A 15,650-nucleotide genomic window follows, 5' to 3' on the forward strand; every position below is an offset into this window, starting at 1 on the left:
TGTATATACCTACCTCCCCTTTTCCTTTTATAGTTAGATGTTCTTAGTTAGAGCAACAAGTTTTCTTGTTCACGTCACCCGACATATTTGCAACATTAATGGTAGTTCCTTGAGGAATTCCAGTAGTTGAAGCTGCCTCCTGTGCTGCCAGTGCCTTCTTGCTTATAATGTGGTATATATCCAACAAAATAGTCTGGAATGCATTTTCAACATTATGGGCCTCCAGTGCTGAAGTTTCTAAGAACGAGAGACCTTCCTTCTCAGCCAAGAGTTGAGCATCTTCTCCTGGGACAGCTCTCAGGTGATTGAGATCAGATTTGTTACCAGCCATCATAATGACAATATTTGAGTCTGCATGGTCTCTGAGTTCGCGTAGCCATCTTGTGACATTGTCAAATGTTTGTCTTTTGGTTATGTCATAGACCAATAGAGCACCAACAGCGCCTCTGTAGTAAGCACTGGTTATCGCTCGGTACCTCTCTTGACCTGCTGTATCCCATATTTGTGCTTTCACTGTCTTACCCTCTACCTACATCAGAATAACATCATAAATCTGCTGTAAATACCCATTTACCTTAAGATGGAAACATACACAAGGCCACTGATGAGATGACTAGAAGAGGCATGCTACTACTTATGGAATGTTAACATTGGTTTCTTGCGTACTCCTTTGTTAACAATTGTTCTTATCAAGGACTTTTATTTAGGAGAGACCTGTCAAATGTCATTTTGCAGTTAATTACTGCATGTCATACATGGTTTCTACCGTTTATCATTAGAGAACACCATACATAACCCACATACAACCTTGACATTAAGCACTTACATTGTACACTAAGGTTAGATATGACAGTATCATAAAGGGGAGCCGTTTGTGTTATTGGCAAGGACTTTACCTGAATCATTAAACTAATCACCTACAAATTCCACCAAGTGACTTTCTTTCAATATAAAACCTATAAGAACAATAACCAGCTAGTTTGGGAAGGTTAGCTGTGTCCACAGTAGAAGGAGATAAAAATATATTCTCTCAACCAAAGTTTCTATTTGTTTGGTTTATTCATCTCTCTTGCATAGTTGCATTTGCGTTGGTTTCAATCTAATTGAACCTTTCTAAACTTCATTAGGATTTGTACGATTCTAATTCATGGATTGCTCAACAACAAATTTGAAGGATTTGCCACACCTCCTAACCTCGACCTAACCTTACAACCTACCACACTCTTATTATGCTCTGGAGTTTCTCACACTCATCATTGTCTGATCACATACTATGGCCTCCATAACTCTGACCAAATCCTAGAAGCTAAGACCATCACACCAACACAGAAATATAAACCGTATTCCCCTTGGACAAGAAATAAAACCAAACCTATACTACAACGTTGTTTCTGATCAATCAAATACCCAACATTGATGTTCAAAGACATTAAATTGCAGGAACTTGGAACTCAATTTCAACTCTAAAGCAAACACCAACCTGTAATGTCCTGGTTGCAAATTCAACTCCGATGGTGGACTTGGACTCCAAACAAAACTCATTCCTCGTAAACCTCGAAAGAATGTTGGACTTTCCGACACCCGAATCTCCAATCAACACAATCTTGAAGAGGTAATCATATTCGTGATCGACCTTGTACGCCATATGTTCGAATCCTTACACCACCCCAGCCCTGCCAGATCAAATTCACCCAAAAATACCAAGAAAACAATCAATGCCATTAACAAGAATCACAAAGCATTTTTCTTTGCCAACATTATCAGCGTCAATAAGTTTCTCCTAGACAAAAATGGAGAGTGTTCTTCTGAACAGAGACTAACCATAAACCAATGGTGTGCAGAATGGTGGTAAAGAATGATTATTGGGATTTGAGAACTCTGTTTTCTTGGCGATTTTATTGCATGGAAGAAATTTGAGGAAACAGAGAAGGGAGAAGAAGAATGAGAATGAGAAGAGACGATAAAACGGATGAAAATGCACATAAAACGGGCCCTTTCACGAGCGGAACTCGGAGGTGTTGGACGACAAGTCGTACGTATTACGTACATTGTATCATCGCCTCATCGGTACATGAAACAACACGTCGTTCAAACAGCACCAAAGTAGCACTGAACCGAACTACCAAACTGGACCAGTAATTTCACATGATTTTTTCTTTTTAGGGAACTGAAAATCACATTCCCAACTCTGTAATTCAAACTCCATCTCTTGTCATTTCACTATAATACTTATAAAAAAAAAGATTTAAGTGAGTAAGGACAAAACTTAAATTATTTAAAAAATAAAACATTGAGTGTGAATTGTAAAACGATAACTCTAAATTTCAACTCTTATATAATAGAAACCAAATACATTATTATAGGAGTGGACATAAAAAATGGAAATCCCGATCCCGTCCCGATCTCGTCCCGAAATTCATAGGGACGGGACGGGACGGAGGTCTAAAAACGTTCGTCCCGTCCCGATCCCGTCCCGCTTCATAATAGTGGGATGGGACGTGGGACGAATAATTTATATCCCGCTTCGTCCCGTCTCGTCCCACCTTTAATGAAAACTTAAAAATTCTTATATATTTGTATCAAAATGAAACTAATTTATGTTCTTAATAACTCTAAAATTATATCAACTCAAATAATAATTGTAATTTATAATATTTTGAACATAATATGCATTTTTTTTGTTAAAATTTCATTATTGAATGTTACTTTGTTATGAAAAAAATAAAAAAATAGGTTTTTATTTAACTTCATAAAAAGGTGGGATTTGTCCCGTCCCGTCCCAACCGGGATTAATCCCGAGTGGGATGCATTCTTAAAAACCCTCATCCCGTCCCGATTCAAAAGAGTGGGACGAGACGTGGAATGAGCTCCGTCCCGTCCCATCCCGTCTCGTGCCCACCCCTACATTGTTATGGTTTCCAACATCTATCCTGCTCTTGGCGGTGGTGTTGGCATCTTAGGCTCACAAAGAGGTGCACTGGTTGTGGTGGGTGGTCGTGACAATTGGAGCTTGCTCGGTGTAGTGGTGGTTGTGCGGCGAGATGCTTTGAGTTCTTGGCAACCCTTGTGGCGGCGATTTGGATTGGATGCCGCGCTAATCGTGGCTAAACCAGTGATGGACCAAGTTTGGGATGCACGACATATCGTTTTTGGGTGTGAAAGCCTATTAGGCTTTTGTACTGAATGTGTTGTTGGCTACCGTTGAGCTTATGTGGGCCGGAAAAACTCAAAACGTTCATGTTTTGGTTTTATTTTAAGGAAAATATTTTAGTGTCATAATATAACGTCAAATCCGGCGCTACAATTCCACGTGACATACCAAATCACATTGTCATGTCAGTAATTACAATAATCACAAAATGTCATTTTAAATGAAAATACAATCTTATCCTTATTAATCCAACGACTCTAGATTATTATAAAAAATTATAGTTTTTTTATATCATTTTTTTCTTCAAAATGTAATAAAAATACAATATATACAAAGTATGTTTCAAATATATAGATATATGTGTGTATGTGTGCGCGCGGGCGAGATATATGTATATATATATATATATATATATATATATATATGCGTGTGTGTGATGCCTATATAGTAATTGTAATCATTAATTAATCATAAATGTAAAGTAATTAAATAAGAAAGTCATGAATCTTAACATATTTGTCACTAGAAAATATTACCATCGACATAATTGTATTAAATATGTAGTAAATCACTCAAAGGTACCAGACAACAATTAAGTTTACAAATAACTCACTACTTAATTTGATAAAATAAATAAAGACCAAAATTTACAAATAAAGACAAAATGATGGTAAGTTGTCACATGTCATAAAATATTTTACTTTTTTACCCATCTTTGACCCATATTATTTGCTACTACCAATAGAGAGATTATCTGCTACTGTCGATTATAAAAACTAACTGCTACTGTCGACTATAAAAAACTAACTGCTATTGTCGAGTTAAAAACTAGCTGCTACTGTTGACTTGGAAGACACATGCTACTGTCGACTTGGAAGGTACATGCTACTATCGACTATGAATCTAACTGCTACTGTCGACTTGTAAGGTACCTGCTACTGTCGACTAAGAAATTAACTACTACTGTGCTTTTTGGTGAGCAAAATTCAAAATTTCAAAATTTTCTCAAAACATATGCAGTATGGTACTTAAATGAAAGCACATGACATAAGGAACAACTTTATATATTGGCTCACTTCCAAATTGCCTGTGGTTTGGCCGAAAAACTTAAATTTGCCGGAAAAAATGAGGAGAGAAAAATTTGTTAGATCTAAGAGTGGCATTTGATAATTTTCACGAAAATAAGGGTATTTTGGATATTTTTTATATTAATTAATTAATCAGTTTTGTTTTACTTATTTTTTAGGCTTGGGCTTATGTCCTAATTTGTATAAGAAATATGAAAAATGAGTTTTTAGTTAATTCAAATATGGTCTAGTACTACTAAGTAATTTTTCCTTAAATATGACATTAATTAAGATATGTATACTCTAGGAAAAATAATATTTGTTACCTTACATATCCCCTTTAAATATATTATACTCTAACAAAAGAATATTCTCTTTCAGAAAAAAAAACCCAAAAAATCTTATTAAAAATTTTTCATCTAAATATAAATATTGTAGTTAATTTATATCGTCTTAAATTTAAAAATAAATATATTTTGTGCATATACATATTTCGTGCGTGCACACACATATTTCAAGCATATTTCATAAATTTCAATTTTAAAAATTGTATTTGAGAATCATTATTGTGATGAAAATGAAGAAATGATCAAAAGAACAAAAAAATATTTTTATAATAATTTAGAACCATTAGAGTAAGAAGAATATGATTGTTTTTTCATTTAAAATGATATTTTTATATCATTTTAATTGTTGATATAACAATGTGACGTGTGAGGATTGCGGCGACGGATTTAGCGTTATATTATAGGGTCCTAGCACTCCTATTTATGCAGGTCTTCTTCATAACTGTAATAATGTATGTTGGGCTTGTCATAATTCTATCTTTTAGCTTTTGTCTGTTTCATTTATTTTCTTGTAATATAAAATTTAGCATTTGGTTACATTTCTACGTGTGTCTATTCTATGTCTCACATAGTTTAGGATCCACTCTATTTGAGAGCAGCAATTTCGAATATAGTTAGTTTATCCTAAATATCATTGTTCGTTTATCACGAAACCTTTATCCACTTTTGAGATGATAACAAGTAGATATGTAATAGTCATCTTAACATACATTATATGAATATTAGTTGTATCATCTCTTAAAAACAAAGTAGACATAAATTTTATATATTCTCCTTATATGCATAGATTTTCTTTTTCCTCAAAATCAAAGTGACTATCTTAATGTTTGTAGTGCTCTATTTGTTGACATTATCTTATGATTATATGCTAGAATATTCTTGATAGATTGCACGGAAGCAGAATTTTCCGAAGATAGGAATGTGTAAGATATCACCAAGATTTAGGAAAAAGTAAGGTAGGACGAGCTAAAGCTGGAGCCTTACTCTGTTTAACGAACCAGGGAAAGGAAAGAGGGGAATCGGGGTTGAGGAAAAACCACACCAAATAGGAGTCAACTGTTTGATGTAGACGGGGAATATATATGCATAAACCCCCTGAAATTGAACCAAAAGCACACCTTATCTCTTTATCCACCCATACCGGCCTTATCTTTGGATGTTTATTCATGGAATCAACCATATAGACCATGTGACTTAAAGAAGAGATAACTACTCGATGAGAGTATGTTATACAGTTTTCTATCACTAAATTAACAAAATGGTGTATAGATTTTGGATTATAAGAAACCAATCACCGAGAATTGTTAGATTAGCTCATTGTATTAAACATGTAACAATCAATTTGTGATCATTCACATTTAGTGAAATTTCACTACTCCGAAATACTCGAGGTTCATTTGCCGATCTACCAAGGTTTGAAGTCGTACGACTTCGTCTGTGATCAAAAAGCAAATCAGAAAGAGAGTAGCAGTCATGCGATTGGAGAAGAGGACATAACAATGGTCAAAAAGAATTCCAGACCGGCACACGTGGCCGAAGGGGCTTAGATCAAGTTGCCCACGTGTCGATAAGTGGGGGGTAGAGGGAATCGTATGTAGGCACATGGGGAGACTGATCGAGTCGATGGGGCAGGGGATGGGTTCGATCATGCAAAAGCAAAACACGGCCAAACCCTATTCCTTGCTTTTTTCTGGGGCCTATAAATACAGGCCAACGTTTCAGGTTTCTCCTCATCCGCAAATCTTCACGTGATTTCTGTACTCTCTAATTTGTTCTCTTCTCAATCTTCATCGGCTAACCTTATCCGATCTCTGCTTTCCGGGTCGTTAAAAAGAGATAGCTATCAAGCATATCAGAGGAGAGAGTAGTTAAAGTCGTTCGTTGCCAGCTGACAGAGAGGAAAACCTAGCAGAAGAAGCAGTAACGACCTAAGTAGCAAGTTATGGATCAGAACAAGAAGCAAGTCGGTGTGACAAGCCATGGTCATGGCTCTTCTAGTTCTTCTCCTCCGACGACCACGAACCTTGATCATCTCTTTGGTCCTAAGGACTCGCCTTCTTCAACTTCTTCATCTCTGTTCGGCTCTATTTTCCCACCGCCACCATCCATGGTATCATTTCGATCAGTTTATCAGTTTAGTTTATTATCCAGCTAGCTTATTCACCTCCCTAGTTTTTGGGAGTTTGATCGAGAATCTCATCAACCTAAATTTTGAATTGGTTTTCATTTCTTATCAGGGACCGGGGAGAGAAAGATATTCCGGTAATAGTACTCGAGGCAGCAGCAAGAGTTCTGTGTATCAGAATAATGAAGGTGCGGATCCGCCTTGCAACTTTAACTCGTCAATCCACTACGGCGGCCAAGAAAACTATAATGTACCGAAAAGTGGGAGTACATATGATTCCCAGCACAACCAGCATAAAGTAAGTATATAATTCAAAACTCCAGGTTTTGATAAGTACTGTTGATTCATTTAGAACAGAATTTTGCTTCACATACAAGGGGTTTGATCTGGGGTTCCAGGCGTCCTAGTTTATGCCTTTATTGGATGACTAGTACGTAGGGTTTTGGTTTTTGTTCCTTCTTTTACTTGATTTATATGAAGTATATATATATATATATAGTAATAGTGATATACTGATGTTCGTACATACCTTCCTAATTATAATCATGCAGTTTAAGAAAGATGGAGGTGATGATGATGATTCGAGTGGAAACAATTCACACGGCACTTCAAGAGGAAACTGGTGGAAGGGTATGATATTTTTGCTGATTGTTAATGATTTATAATCAAGATTATTATTGTGTTCTACATTACTAACTCATTATTCTCTGTACCTAATCATAAGTATATTTTACATTTATGCAGGGTCACTTTATTACTAAATTATACTGCACGTTCTATGTAAATTTACCACCCTTAAGAAGAGGTAATTAACCTAATTAAGTTCTTGGCCTAGCTTGGGTCTTTTAGCATATATGGAGATTTATTGCACTAATTTAACTTGCCTACACCATTTGATTTTCGGACTGAAAAACCAAGTGCTTCTAATTTTGCAGGTGTGTGTCACTCTATGAGACAATGCAATCTACCTTAATTAAAACGGTGGAAATAAGATGATGTGTTATAGGATGTACATCGTAGCAAGAGCGATCTTTATATCTACCTAGCAGTAAATCCTCGATTAACTTCCCTAACTAACTTGCTGGAATAACCATTCCCAGCTAGTGATTAAGTTTGGGCAAGTTATGTTGGATCGTATAATTAGTACTGTATTATGTGTAATTAACCTGTTTGGCTCCAAATCTACATTTGGGCTCAAATGATTCTATGTAACATACTTTTCGTCGAGTATATGTTGTTTGGATCCTCTACGTAAAAGCTTGGCACCGTATAATATACCAAAGTACGTGTTATGAATACTTTGTCATTTTACACAATTTAATGAATTTATATTGATTTAAGCTAACTTAAAGTTTGGATTTAAAAATTCAGAAAAGGAAAAAAAAAGAACAATATATTGATCGATCACAACCGCTCTTACACGGTGATTCTCGAATGTGGATTGTCTGCAACGTTTAGTTAGAAACGTGTTAGAGACTCGGATGTTTCACTTTCAAACACTCGATAAGCAACCTTAGGAACCCACAAATCGTGGCTACAATTACAAACAATTGGAGCCATGCAAGCATATGATGTTGAAAGGATAATTAGTCGTTACGCATTCCATTTTCCTCATTAATTCATGGACAAAATACTAGTTACTTATCCAATTTTTAATAACTCTACAATTTAGTCATTCATGTTTCAATTTCAACTGATCACTTCTTATATTTTCAAATTTTAAACAATTTGGTTATCATGTTAAGTCTTCGTTCAATTACACCATTAAGTGGTTTTTTCCCTTTTACGTGATGTTCAGCAACTTAACGGTGCAATTGGACGGAGACTTAACGGAATAACTAAATTGTTTAAAATTTGAAAGTATAAGGAGTGATAAGTTGAAATTGAAACATGAAGGACTAAACTGTCGAGTTACTAAAAATTAGATGAGTGACCGATATTTTATTATTGATTATTTAATAGACAATTTTTTCTCTACTCATTTCTAAAAGAAAAAAAATTAACATATCTTCATTTGCATATCTAGCTACTTGTTCATCAGATCGATCCATTAGCTCATGCAGTCATGCCTGTCATCAAAACCAGGTTTAGTGGCAATGTGGCAATGAACATACTTCAGCATTCGCACGCAACCTCCTAGCCACAACGTTTCACGCACTTCTCATGAACCTTTTAACTAGCACACAGAGAGCTTGTTGGAAGCATTCTCCGTGTGTAATGTTAGTCACCATATCCCCCTATCCAACGACATCAGTACACTACGTACCACTACCTCCGCAATGCTCACAAGAAGAACAAAGGCTACACAAATTAACCTGCTTAATTGGAGTACTCAATATCGCAATCCGCTATCAAACAGGTTTGGAGCCAAACAGGTTATTTACACATACATGATGGCCTAGATTGTGCTTTTATGCTGTGTTTAGCATCAGTGAAAGTGATTGAGAGTATTTGCTTATGAAATTTGTCACCATTTTTGGTTAATATACCTCTTCATCCCTGAGAGGGAGCAATTAGTGGTTTCTGGCTATCAAGATAATTGTTTGCTTTACCAGAGTCATAACGCATCTTAATTGACATAATTGGAGAAAGAACAAATTCTATTTATTCGTGTTGACAACTTTATGGGATTGAAGTCCTGCAACAATAGGAATTTATATAAGGTTCCCATCAATCCCTTTCAAATCAAATGAGATTTGTGGGTTGAAAATATACTATATGGTTTTCATGTATTCGCTCTTCGATGTCGGCGAAACAAAGTCTCAGTATGTTAACTAGTTTCTTGAAGCCTACTCAGAATAGGAGTTTCACACGAGAGATGCCAAACTACAGAATATAAAGCTGATAGAATTATTTGCTCTCTATCTGATGATGAAAGTCTTTATCATTCATTTGAAACTTATAAGTACAAATTTGGTCGGGACCTTCAATGCAACCACGTTGATAATCAGAGGCAAACGGAGACGATCAATTGCTTCATATGGGGTAGTATTTCTACAAATCTTCCTGTATTGAGATGCCATGAACATGTACTGCAGAGACTATGATTACCAAAACTTTGACTGAATGCTTTGAAATCATGTGATTGTTGCAAGTCCTTATCGATTTCATCTGATCACTCATATATCAATGAAGCTATTAAGTGTGCAAATTAACTAAACTCTTGCATTTTTGGGTGTCATATGAGTAGGAAAAAAAAACAAATCAGCTCAACAATGATAACATGAAGAGGAATAAACTTGAACACAAACACTATTATTTATTATTTCAGGTGTCTGGATATCATAGTAAAAAACATGAAGTAGTTACTGAGATGGTAGTGTGAATGTGTGATACAGTCTTCAGCAATTCTTGGACAGTCTTCACTCTTCAGGGTAATGTATAAGCTGCAAAAAGAAAAAAGACAATAAAGAGTATTAATTTGATATGAGAATACAAGGAGCATCGACAAAAATTAATTAAACTCGATTAACAGTGTCAACAAATATTGCACAAACCTCCACACTTGTAGCCAATAGGACGATCAGGAATGTTACAACGTTTTGGAATGGTAACAGCAACTTCTGGTTTCACTCCTGAGCTCTTAGCAGTATTAGAAAGCATCACGGCGCATAGGCAGCTTGGGTTCTGACCTATCCTCTTTACCTGACTGCAGCACTTGGCTGAAACTGCAGCATTCTCATCTTGTGCTGCCGATGCACACGGAACCAGCTTCCACGCCTCATTGTCAGGGGAGGATTTTCCACACTCACCAGCCCCATAAGCTCCCTCCAACTGAGCAACACCTAGAATGACAAGGATAGCTACAAGGCAAATGTTCTTCATTGAAGCTTCCATTTCTTCAATCTAATGCAGAAAAAACACTTGCTCAACTTCCTAATTTATACTACAAGAAGCAACTCAAAAGGTACTCACACTATAAACCCACCAGACATAAGTGGAGGCAGCACTATGAAGGAGGCTTGTTGTTTATTGGAGCACCTACTCCTTCAGTCAATGGAGTATGATTACTTGGCAACTTATGCCAAAAATGATCATATATCTCCCAAGTGTTTGCCACACCAGTCCATTACTTTTGTCACTTATCAGAAGATGCAAAGAAGCAGCCGACACTAAACACCATACATAACATGTCCTCAGCTACCTACTACTTCCAACATTGTTCCTTCAGACTATAAACCCACAAGCTATAGCTCAATTCCTCCTTACTTCAACATTGTTCATCTAAGAACCTAAAGTTCAATTCTTGTTAAGATGTCAAGTACTGATCTGCCTCATCTTTATATCTTATGAGCTGCAAAGCATCAAGAAACTAATATTTGCTCCATAATGACACTATTCCTACTCTACTAGTGCTTGATTTCAATAGCCGAGAGCTGTTAGATTAGTTCGTTGTATGAGACACACCGCAAACAATGACTAATTTAAACAAGAGAGTAAGTACTAAGCAATTTAAGATATCATCAGTTCATCATTTCCACTATTAAGATTAAGCACACTAATACAGTTGCATTATTACATAACAATCAAATCTTTATGTGATACACCGACTCACAACATCATCATCGAGTGAAAGCGTAGAGAACAGTGACGACGTAGATGAGGAGCGCGACGGGGACGAAGATGACGAGAGGGATGACGGCAGCGAGAGTGTGGTACCCGCCGCAGGCGAGGGTGCCGAGCTTGATCTGAACGACGTTGACGAGAGCGAGCATGAGGAAGACGCAGCCGACGACGGAGCCGAGGCCGGAGACGAGCATGCCGGCGCGGAGGAGGGAGCTGTTGACGCGGGCGAGAATCTCGGCTGGATGGTAGGACGGGGTGCGGGTGAGGCGGATCCCCTGCTTGAGGCCCATGGCGACGAGGCTGGAGAACAGGAAGGACGAGAAGGAGTACACGTGGAAGGAGACGAGGTCTTCGGCGACGGAGGGGCCCGGGGTACACGTGGCGGAGTCCGGCGGCTCGATGAGGGTGTTGGAGGGGTCTCTGGGGTCCGATGTGAGGCCGATGAAGACGGCAAGGGTGAAGAGCGAGTTGACGGTGACGATGCCGTCCAGGGCCGTCATGTGGATGGTGGTGCCGGCCGAGGGCATTTTGGGAAAATGATGATTTGGTAAAGTGGCGAGCTTTGCGTTTTGCAGACTGCGAAATTTCCGAGATTTCAGTGGGACTGTTGGATCCTGTCGAGTGTGGAAAGAAGAAGACGGCGAAGAAAGAGTTAAACGACGTCGTATTAAGGGAAGAAGACAAAAATGAAAACGCAATTAATCCGAAACGAAAAACAAACGCCGTTGCCGGGGATCGAACCCGGGTCACCCGCGTGACAGGCGGGAATACTTACCACCATACTACAACGACCTTGTTGATTTTGTCACAGTGAAAAGTTGATATCACAAACTTTAAGTATTTTTTTGTTTAAGAAGAATTTTCATCAGCGTTTTGAATTACATTGAGGATGAATGAGACAATTTGAACAAGCAATCACTTGTCAATATATTCATTCTGGATAAATTAACAAACATTCTGATGTGGATGTCTCTATTCTATCTCCTTTATAGCTACACATTCAAATGCAAACCAGGGACTTAAACAAACAGATTAAATTCCCCCCTAACTCACAATTCATGAACACTTGGTTACACCGAGAGGGTAGTAGGTTTTCTATCTTAAAACTTCCTTTGCTTGTGTACCTTCTTCTATCAGTTTCTTTCCAACTCTTTTGCCTCAAAAACTTCTAGGTCTTTTAGGAGGCAAAGCATCAGCGTGATTTGTTCCCATTGTGGTGGGAAGAGTCCTTCTGACGATCTAAAGTTTCTGTGCCAATTGGTATAGAAACAGACCCTTCAACTGTGTTGCTACATATCCTTGGCTTTGTCTCGACACCAAGATAATTTGTCAAGACTCTTCTCACTCCAAAGCCGCGACGAGCAGGCTTGTCAACATTAATGTTGTTGCTGCTGCGGAGAAAAGGAGTTCTCTCTCCCCTTGCAGGGCTGATTAATGGTGCAGGGGATAAGTTAGGATTGGCGGAAGCTCTTCTGAAAGGAGTGCTTGAGTGAGGCACCGAATATGTGGCTGGAACCTTTTTCCGAGAAATCACACTAACTGCAGTAACTGATGATATTTTATCAGTCTGTTTAGCCAAGTCATCCACATACAGCAAGTCATCAATGCGAGCCACAATGTTGAATGCGAGGCTCTCCAGAACTCTTGAATAGCTTTCAAGAATGGATTTTCCAACATCCTGAAAAAAAATTGAGACAAGAATGTTATTGTTACAGGCATGTAAGAAGATGATAAAACTTGAATGAAACTTGACTTCAAAGTTCTCCAACCTTGTTGTACTGAATCTTGCTGGTGTCTAAGATAGTTTGTGTAAGACAAGGAAAACGCTGCTTCAATGAAATCAGGAGGCTTTCAGCTCGTTCTGCCAGCACTGCTCTCTTATCCACATCTATCACTAGGTCCTTGACCATTTCCCATGATGACTTTGTAGCGGGGCGGTTTGGAATAGTTTGGGGCTTTGAGTGACCATGAACTCTTCGACGCCAAACAAATATTGAGGCTTCAACACGGTTTGCAATCTCAAGAGCAACATGTTCACTAGACAGGTCAAGGCAATCAAGGAGAAACTCTGGCGAGAACTTATCTGATGTAATATATCGGTAGATTATGTCCCCAAGGCAGGCCCTCCCATTCTGATTATATATTACACGAAAGTTTAAGTGTTAGATCATCGTTTCCAAGGAACCACATATATTATCATGAATATATTCTATCATTTGAAATCTTAGAATTGTGAAAGTCATCGCTCAGTAACTCTAAAGCTAGTCTGTTTATAGCGGATGTCACATTAAAGTTGATCACAATCTCATAACTTCTACTTGAGTTTAGAAAAGACCACTAGTGAGAAACAATGGCATAATGTGTATTCACTTCATGACAACTAAAGCATAGTGAGAAACAAAAAACTTGGGAAAATTTGAACATTGTTGGTTTTCAAACCTTAGGAAGAGTTTCCAAGTATGACTCCGGAACTTCCATGTCTGCTAAAGCAAGGTTATTGATAGCCATTGCAGCTTTTAGTATCTGATTTGTGCATTCCCTTGTGTGATGCAACTGCTTTCTTGAACTTTCACTGAGACCATCAGATGCTACACGTGGTACAGGTAGCCACCACTTCTCCTCTTGCCGCTGGACTGTTTTGCGAAAAGAGGCTGATCCATCAGCTTCTGGGGCTACAACTCCTTGATCAACATACCAGAACTCTGTATTGGTGAAACTCTCTAGTATATCCTAGATAAGGAAAAAAGTGCAGGTTAACTCTCTTGACTTCTAAAATTGAATACAGCACTTTATGAAATTACATAGGTTAGAACTCACAAGAAGCATGTTGTCTAGCTTGCGTAGAGCTGGCAAATTCATGAAGATATCTGATCTGGGCCTACAAGTCATGACCTGCAGAATGCACCAGCCATAAGAAACAAGGAATAGGTCTTTAAAACCACCAACAATGCTAAAATTTGATGATGGACTTTTATAGAAAACAGTAGTAGAAATTAGGCTCCCTAGCCCCTAACATGTTCCACATTAAGTTATTCGAGTGTAAATGTAATAACTCTCCTATCTTCCCTAATAAACAAGATACAGACTAAGCAGAATCAAGACTGTGTAACAAGTATGTACCTCTAGCCTTTTTCCATCAGGAAATGTTTGCCAAGAAGGTATCAATTCCACAATATGATCACTAACGCAGATCAGCCATTCCATCTCTCGTTTCCACATCGATTTCTTTTCAGAAGGCAAGGGTTCCAATCTCCACAGTTGCCCAAAAATGGTAGCTTCATATTGTACGAAATTTGAATAATTTGAAACAAAAAAGAAATTAATATAGAAAAAAATTGATGATGGAATAAAGTCAATAACCTGAATTTCTTATTTCAAGAATCTGCGAAAATGAACATACCACAGAGATTGGTGATGGCATTTGAAATAGCCATGGCTGTGCAGACCCCTTTACCAGACCCTGACATGTCCTCACCAAGCAGCAATTTTGAAAATCTCTCTTTCATCATATCCATTTCTGAATTCACAGAAACCCAGAAAGCAATTACAACAAGTACAAATAGGCATAGTTTCATATCCAAAAACAAATAAAGATCACAGTAAATCACACAACAAAGGAAACAGTTCTAAACATGCTAAAAGATTCAAACTTTCACGTTTAATTTAACAACCCAATTAAGCATAAATCATGAAAAAACAAAACTCACCTGCTATTTTTGCAGCCAAGTCCTTACACTTCGAATCATCAACATTTTCCTTCTCTTTAGCTTCACCCAAATCAGCTAAAGCAGCTGAGCTTCTGCACAATTCAGCTTTCCTTATAGGCCAGCCCAACAAGTTGGGTCCTTTTCTCTTGACTTCGTCACTCGAATTCTCAGAGCTCGATCTACTACTCGAGCTGCTCTCCCTCGACTCGGCACTGGAATCGGTCAGTGACTCAGTCCCAGCTGAAGACTTGAACCCAGTTCTCTTCTCACAACTCTCCCTTTTCTTCGGTAAAGCTTCCATCTTTTCAACCTCAGAGTATGCTTGAACAACACAGGGAATGCAGAAGAGTTGAGCCACGGTGTTCAGCTCAGTTGCATTTGAAACTCAACTCAAGGATTTCTGAGATTGGTTTTTTGTCTTTTAAAATCTGAAGTGAATGTGTGGTGGTGGTAGATATATGGTTTTTGTTGTCACTGTTTTCTTCTTGAAAAGAAAATTTGATTTGTGATGAAGAAGGTAACTGTCATATGACACATGCCATTGCCCAACGTCTCTTTTCCTGTTTTATCTCTCTCTCACTCTCTCAGTCTGAGGAGAGAATGCGTTCAAAAATATTGATAAACTATTGGACCATTGTAGAAGAAAGAGTACGGATTTGTCAATACATAAATTACAAGACTACCCTC

The 15,650-nt window shown here is 37.8% G+C and overlaps 5 protein-coding genes and 1 non-coding gene across 7 annotated transcripts; 1 reads left to right on the plus strand and 5 right to left on the minus strand.

Annotated features, from left to right (window-relative positions):
- Window positions 1-43: 43 nt before the first annotated feature.
- LOC126801648 (ras-related protein Rab2BV-like) lies at window positions 44-1,645 on the minus strand. The gene is made up of 2 exons (XM_050529069.1): window positions 1,481-1,645; window positions 44-529 (listed from the first exon to the last, which is right to left on the minus strand). The coding sequence occupies exons 1-2, from the start codon at window positions 1,643-1,645 to the stop codon at window positions 44-46; spliced, it is 651 nt and encodes a 216-aa protein (XP_050385026.1).
- Window positions 1,646-6,318: 4,673 nt separating this feature from the next.
- LOC126803045 (uncharacterized) lies at window positions 6,319-7,986 on the plus strand. The gene is made up of 5 exons (XM_050530792.1): window positions 6,319-6,675; window positions 6,803-6,988; window positions 7,242-7,320; window positions 7,435-7,495; window positions 7,626-7,986. Exons 1-4 carry the CDS (start codon window positions 6,508-6,510, stop codon window positions 7,449-7,451), a joined length of 450 nt encoding a protein of 149 aa, XP_050386749.1. The 5' UTR covers window positions 6,319-6,507; the 3' UTR covers window positions 7,452-7,495; window positions 7,626-7,986.
- A 1,938-nt stretch (window positions 7,987-9,924) lies between these two features.
- On the minus strand, window positions 9,925-10,549 carry LOC126802302 (putative lipid-transfer protein DIR1). The gene is made up of 2 exons (XM_050529912.1): window positions 10,188-10,549; window positions 9,925-10,076 (listed from the first exon to the last, which is right to left on the minus strand). The coding sequence occupies exons 1-2, from the start codon at window positions 10,525-10,527 to the stop codon at window positions 10,060-10,062; spliced, it is 357 nt and encodes a 118-aa protein (XP_050385869.1). The 5' UTR covers window positions 10,528-10,549; the 3' UTR covers window positions 9,925-10,059.
- A 602-nt stretch (window positions 10,550-11,151) lies between these two features.
- On the minus strand, window positions 11,152-11,860 carry LOC126803060 (uncharacterized). Its single transcript, XM_050530808.1, has one exon. It carries the CDS (start codon window positions 11,781-11,783, stop codon window positions 11,253-11,255), a length of 531 nt encoding a protein of 176 aa, XP_050386765.1. The 5' UTR covers window positions 11,784-11,860; the 3' UTR covers window positions 11,152-11,252.
- Window positions 11,861-11,976: 116 nt separating this feature from the next.
- TRNAD-GUC (transfer RNA aspartic acid (anticodon GUC)) lies at window positions 11,977-12,048 on the minus strand. The gene has a single exon. It is a non-coding gene; the product is annotated as a tRNA-Asp (tRNA).
- Window positions 12,049-12,350: 302 nt separating this feature from the next.
- Window positions 12,351-15,400, minus strand: LOC126801684 (rop guanine nucleotide exchange factor 5-like). Of its 2 annotated transcripts, XM_050529111.1 has the most exons (7): window positions 14,964-15,400; window positions 14,657-14,773; window positions 14,377-14,531; window positions 14,074-14,148; window positions 13,696-13,986; window positions 13,026-13,388; window positions 12,351-12,934 (listed from the first exon to the last, which is right to left on the minus strand). In XM_050529111.1, the coding sequence occupies exons 1-7, from the start codon at window positions 15,262-15,264 to the stop codon at window positions 12,449-12,451; spliced, it is 1,788 nt and encodes a 595-aa protein (XP_050385068.1). In that variant the 5' UTR covers window positions 15,265-15,400; the 3' UTR covers window positions 12,351-12,448. The 2 variants fall into 2 exon arrangements, with proteins under 2 accessions (XP_050385068.1, XP_050385069.1); XM_050529112.1 differs by lacking the exon at window positions 14,074-14,148 and having other exon boundaries at window positions 14,964-15,398.
- Window positions 15,401-15,650: the final 250 nt, after the last annotated feature.

This window comes from Argentina anserina, chromosome 7, assembly GCF_933775445.1.
Source record: "Argentina anserina chromosome 7, drPotAnse1.1, whole genome shotgun sequence".
NCBI classification, from domain to species: domain Eukaryota; kingdom Viridiplantae; phylum Streptophyta; class Magnoliopsida; order Rosales; family Rosaceae; genus Argentina; species Argentina anserina.

Coding starts and splice junctions, on each gene's coding strand:
- LOC126803045 (XM_050530792.1), top strand. CDS start 6,508: ATGGATCAGAACAAGAAGCAAGTCGGTGTGACAAGCCATGGTCATGGC. Junction 6,676..6,802: donor TCCCACCGCCACCATCCATG/GTATCATTTCGA, acceptor ATTTCTTATCAG/GGACCGGGGAGAGAAAGATA. Junction 6,989..7,241: donor CCCAGCACAACCAGCATAAA/GTAAGTATATAA, acceptor ATAATCATGCAG/TTTAAGAAAGATGGAGGTGA.
- LOC126803060 (XM_050530808.1), bottom strand. CDS start 11,783: ATGCCCTCGGCCGGCACCACCATCCACATGACGGCCCTGGACGGCATC.
- LOC126801684 (XM_050529111.1), bottom strand. CDS start 15,264: ATGGAAGCTTTACCGAAGAAAAGGGAGAGTTGTGAGAAGAGAACTGGG. Junction 14,532..14,656: donor TGCCATCACCAATCTCTGTG/GTATGTTCATTT, acceptor TACAATATGAAG/CTACCATTTTTGGGCAACTG. Junction 13,389..13,695: donor ACTTGGAAACTCTTCCTAAG/GTTTGAAAACCA, acceptor ATATATAATCAG/AATGGGAGGGCCTGCCTTGG.
- LOC126802302 (XM_050529912.1), bottom strand. CDS start 10,527: ATGGAAGCTTCAATGAAGAACATTTGCCTTGTAGCTATCCTTGTCATT.
- LOC126801648 (XM_050529069.1), bottom strand. CDS start 1,645: ATGGCGTACAAGGTCGATCACGAATATGATTACCTCTTCAAGATTGTG. Junction 530..1,480: donor TTGCAACCAGGACATTACAG/GTTGGTGTTTGC, acceptor ATTCTGATGTAG/GTAGAGGGTAAGACAGTGAA.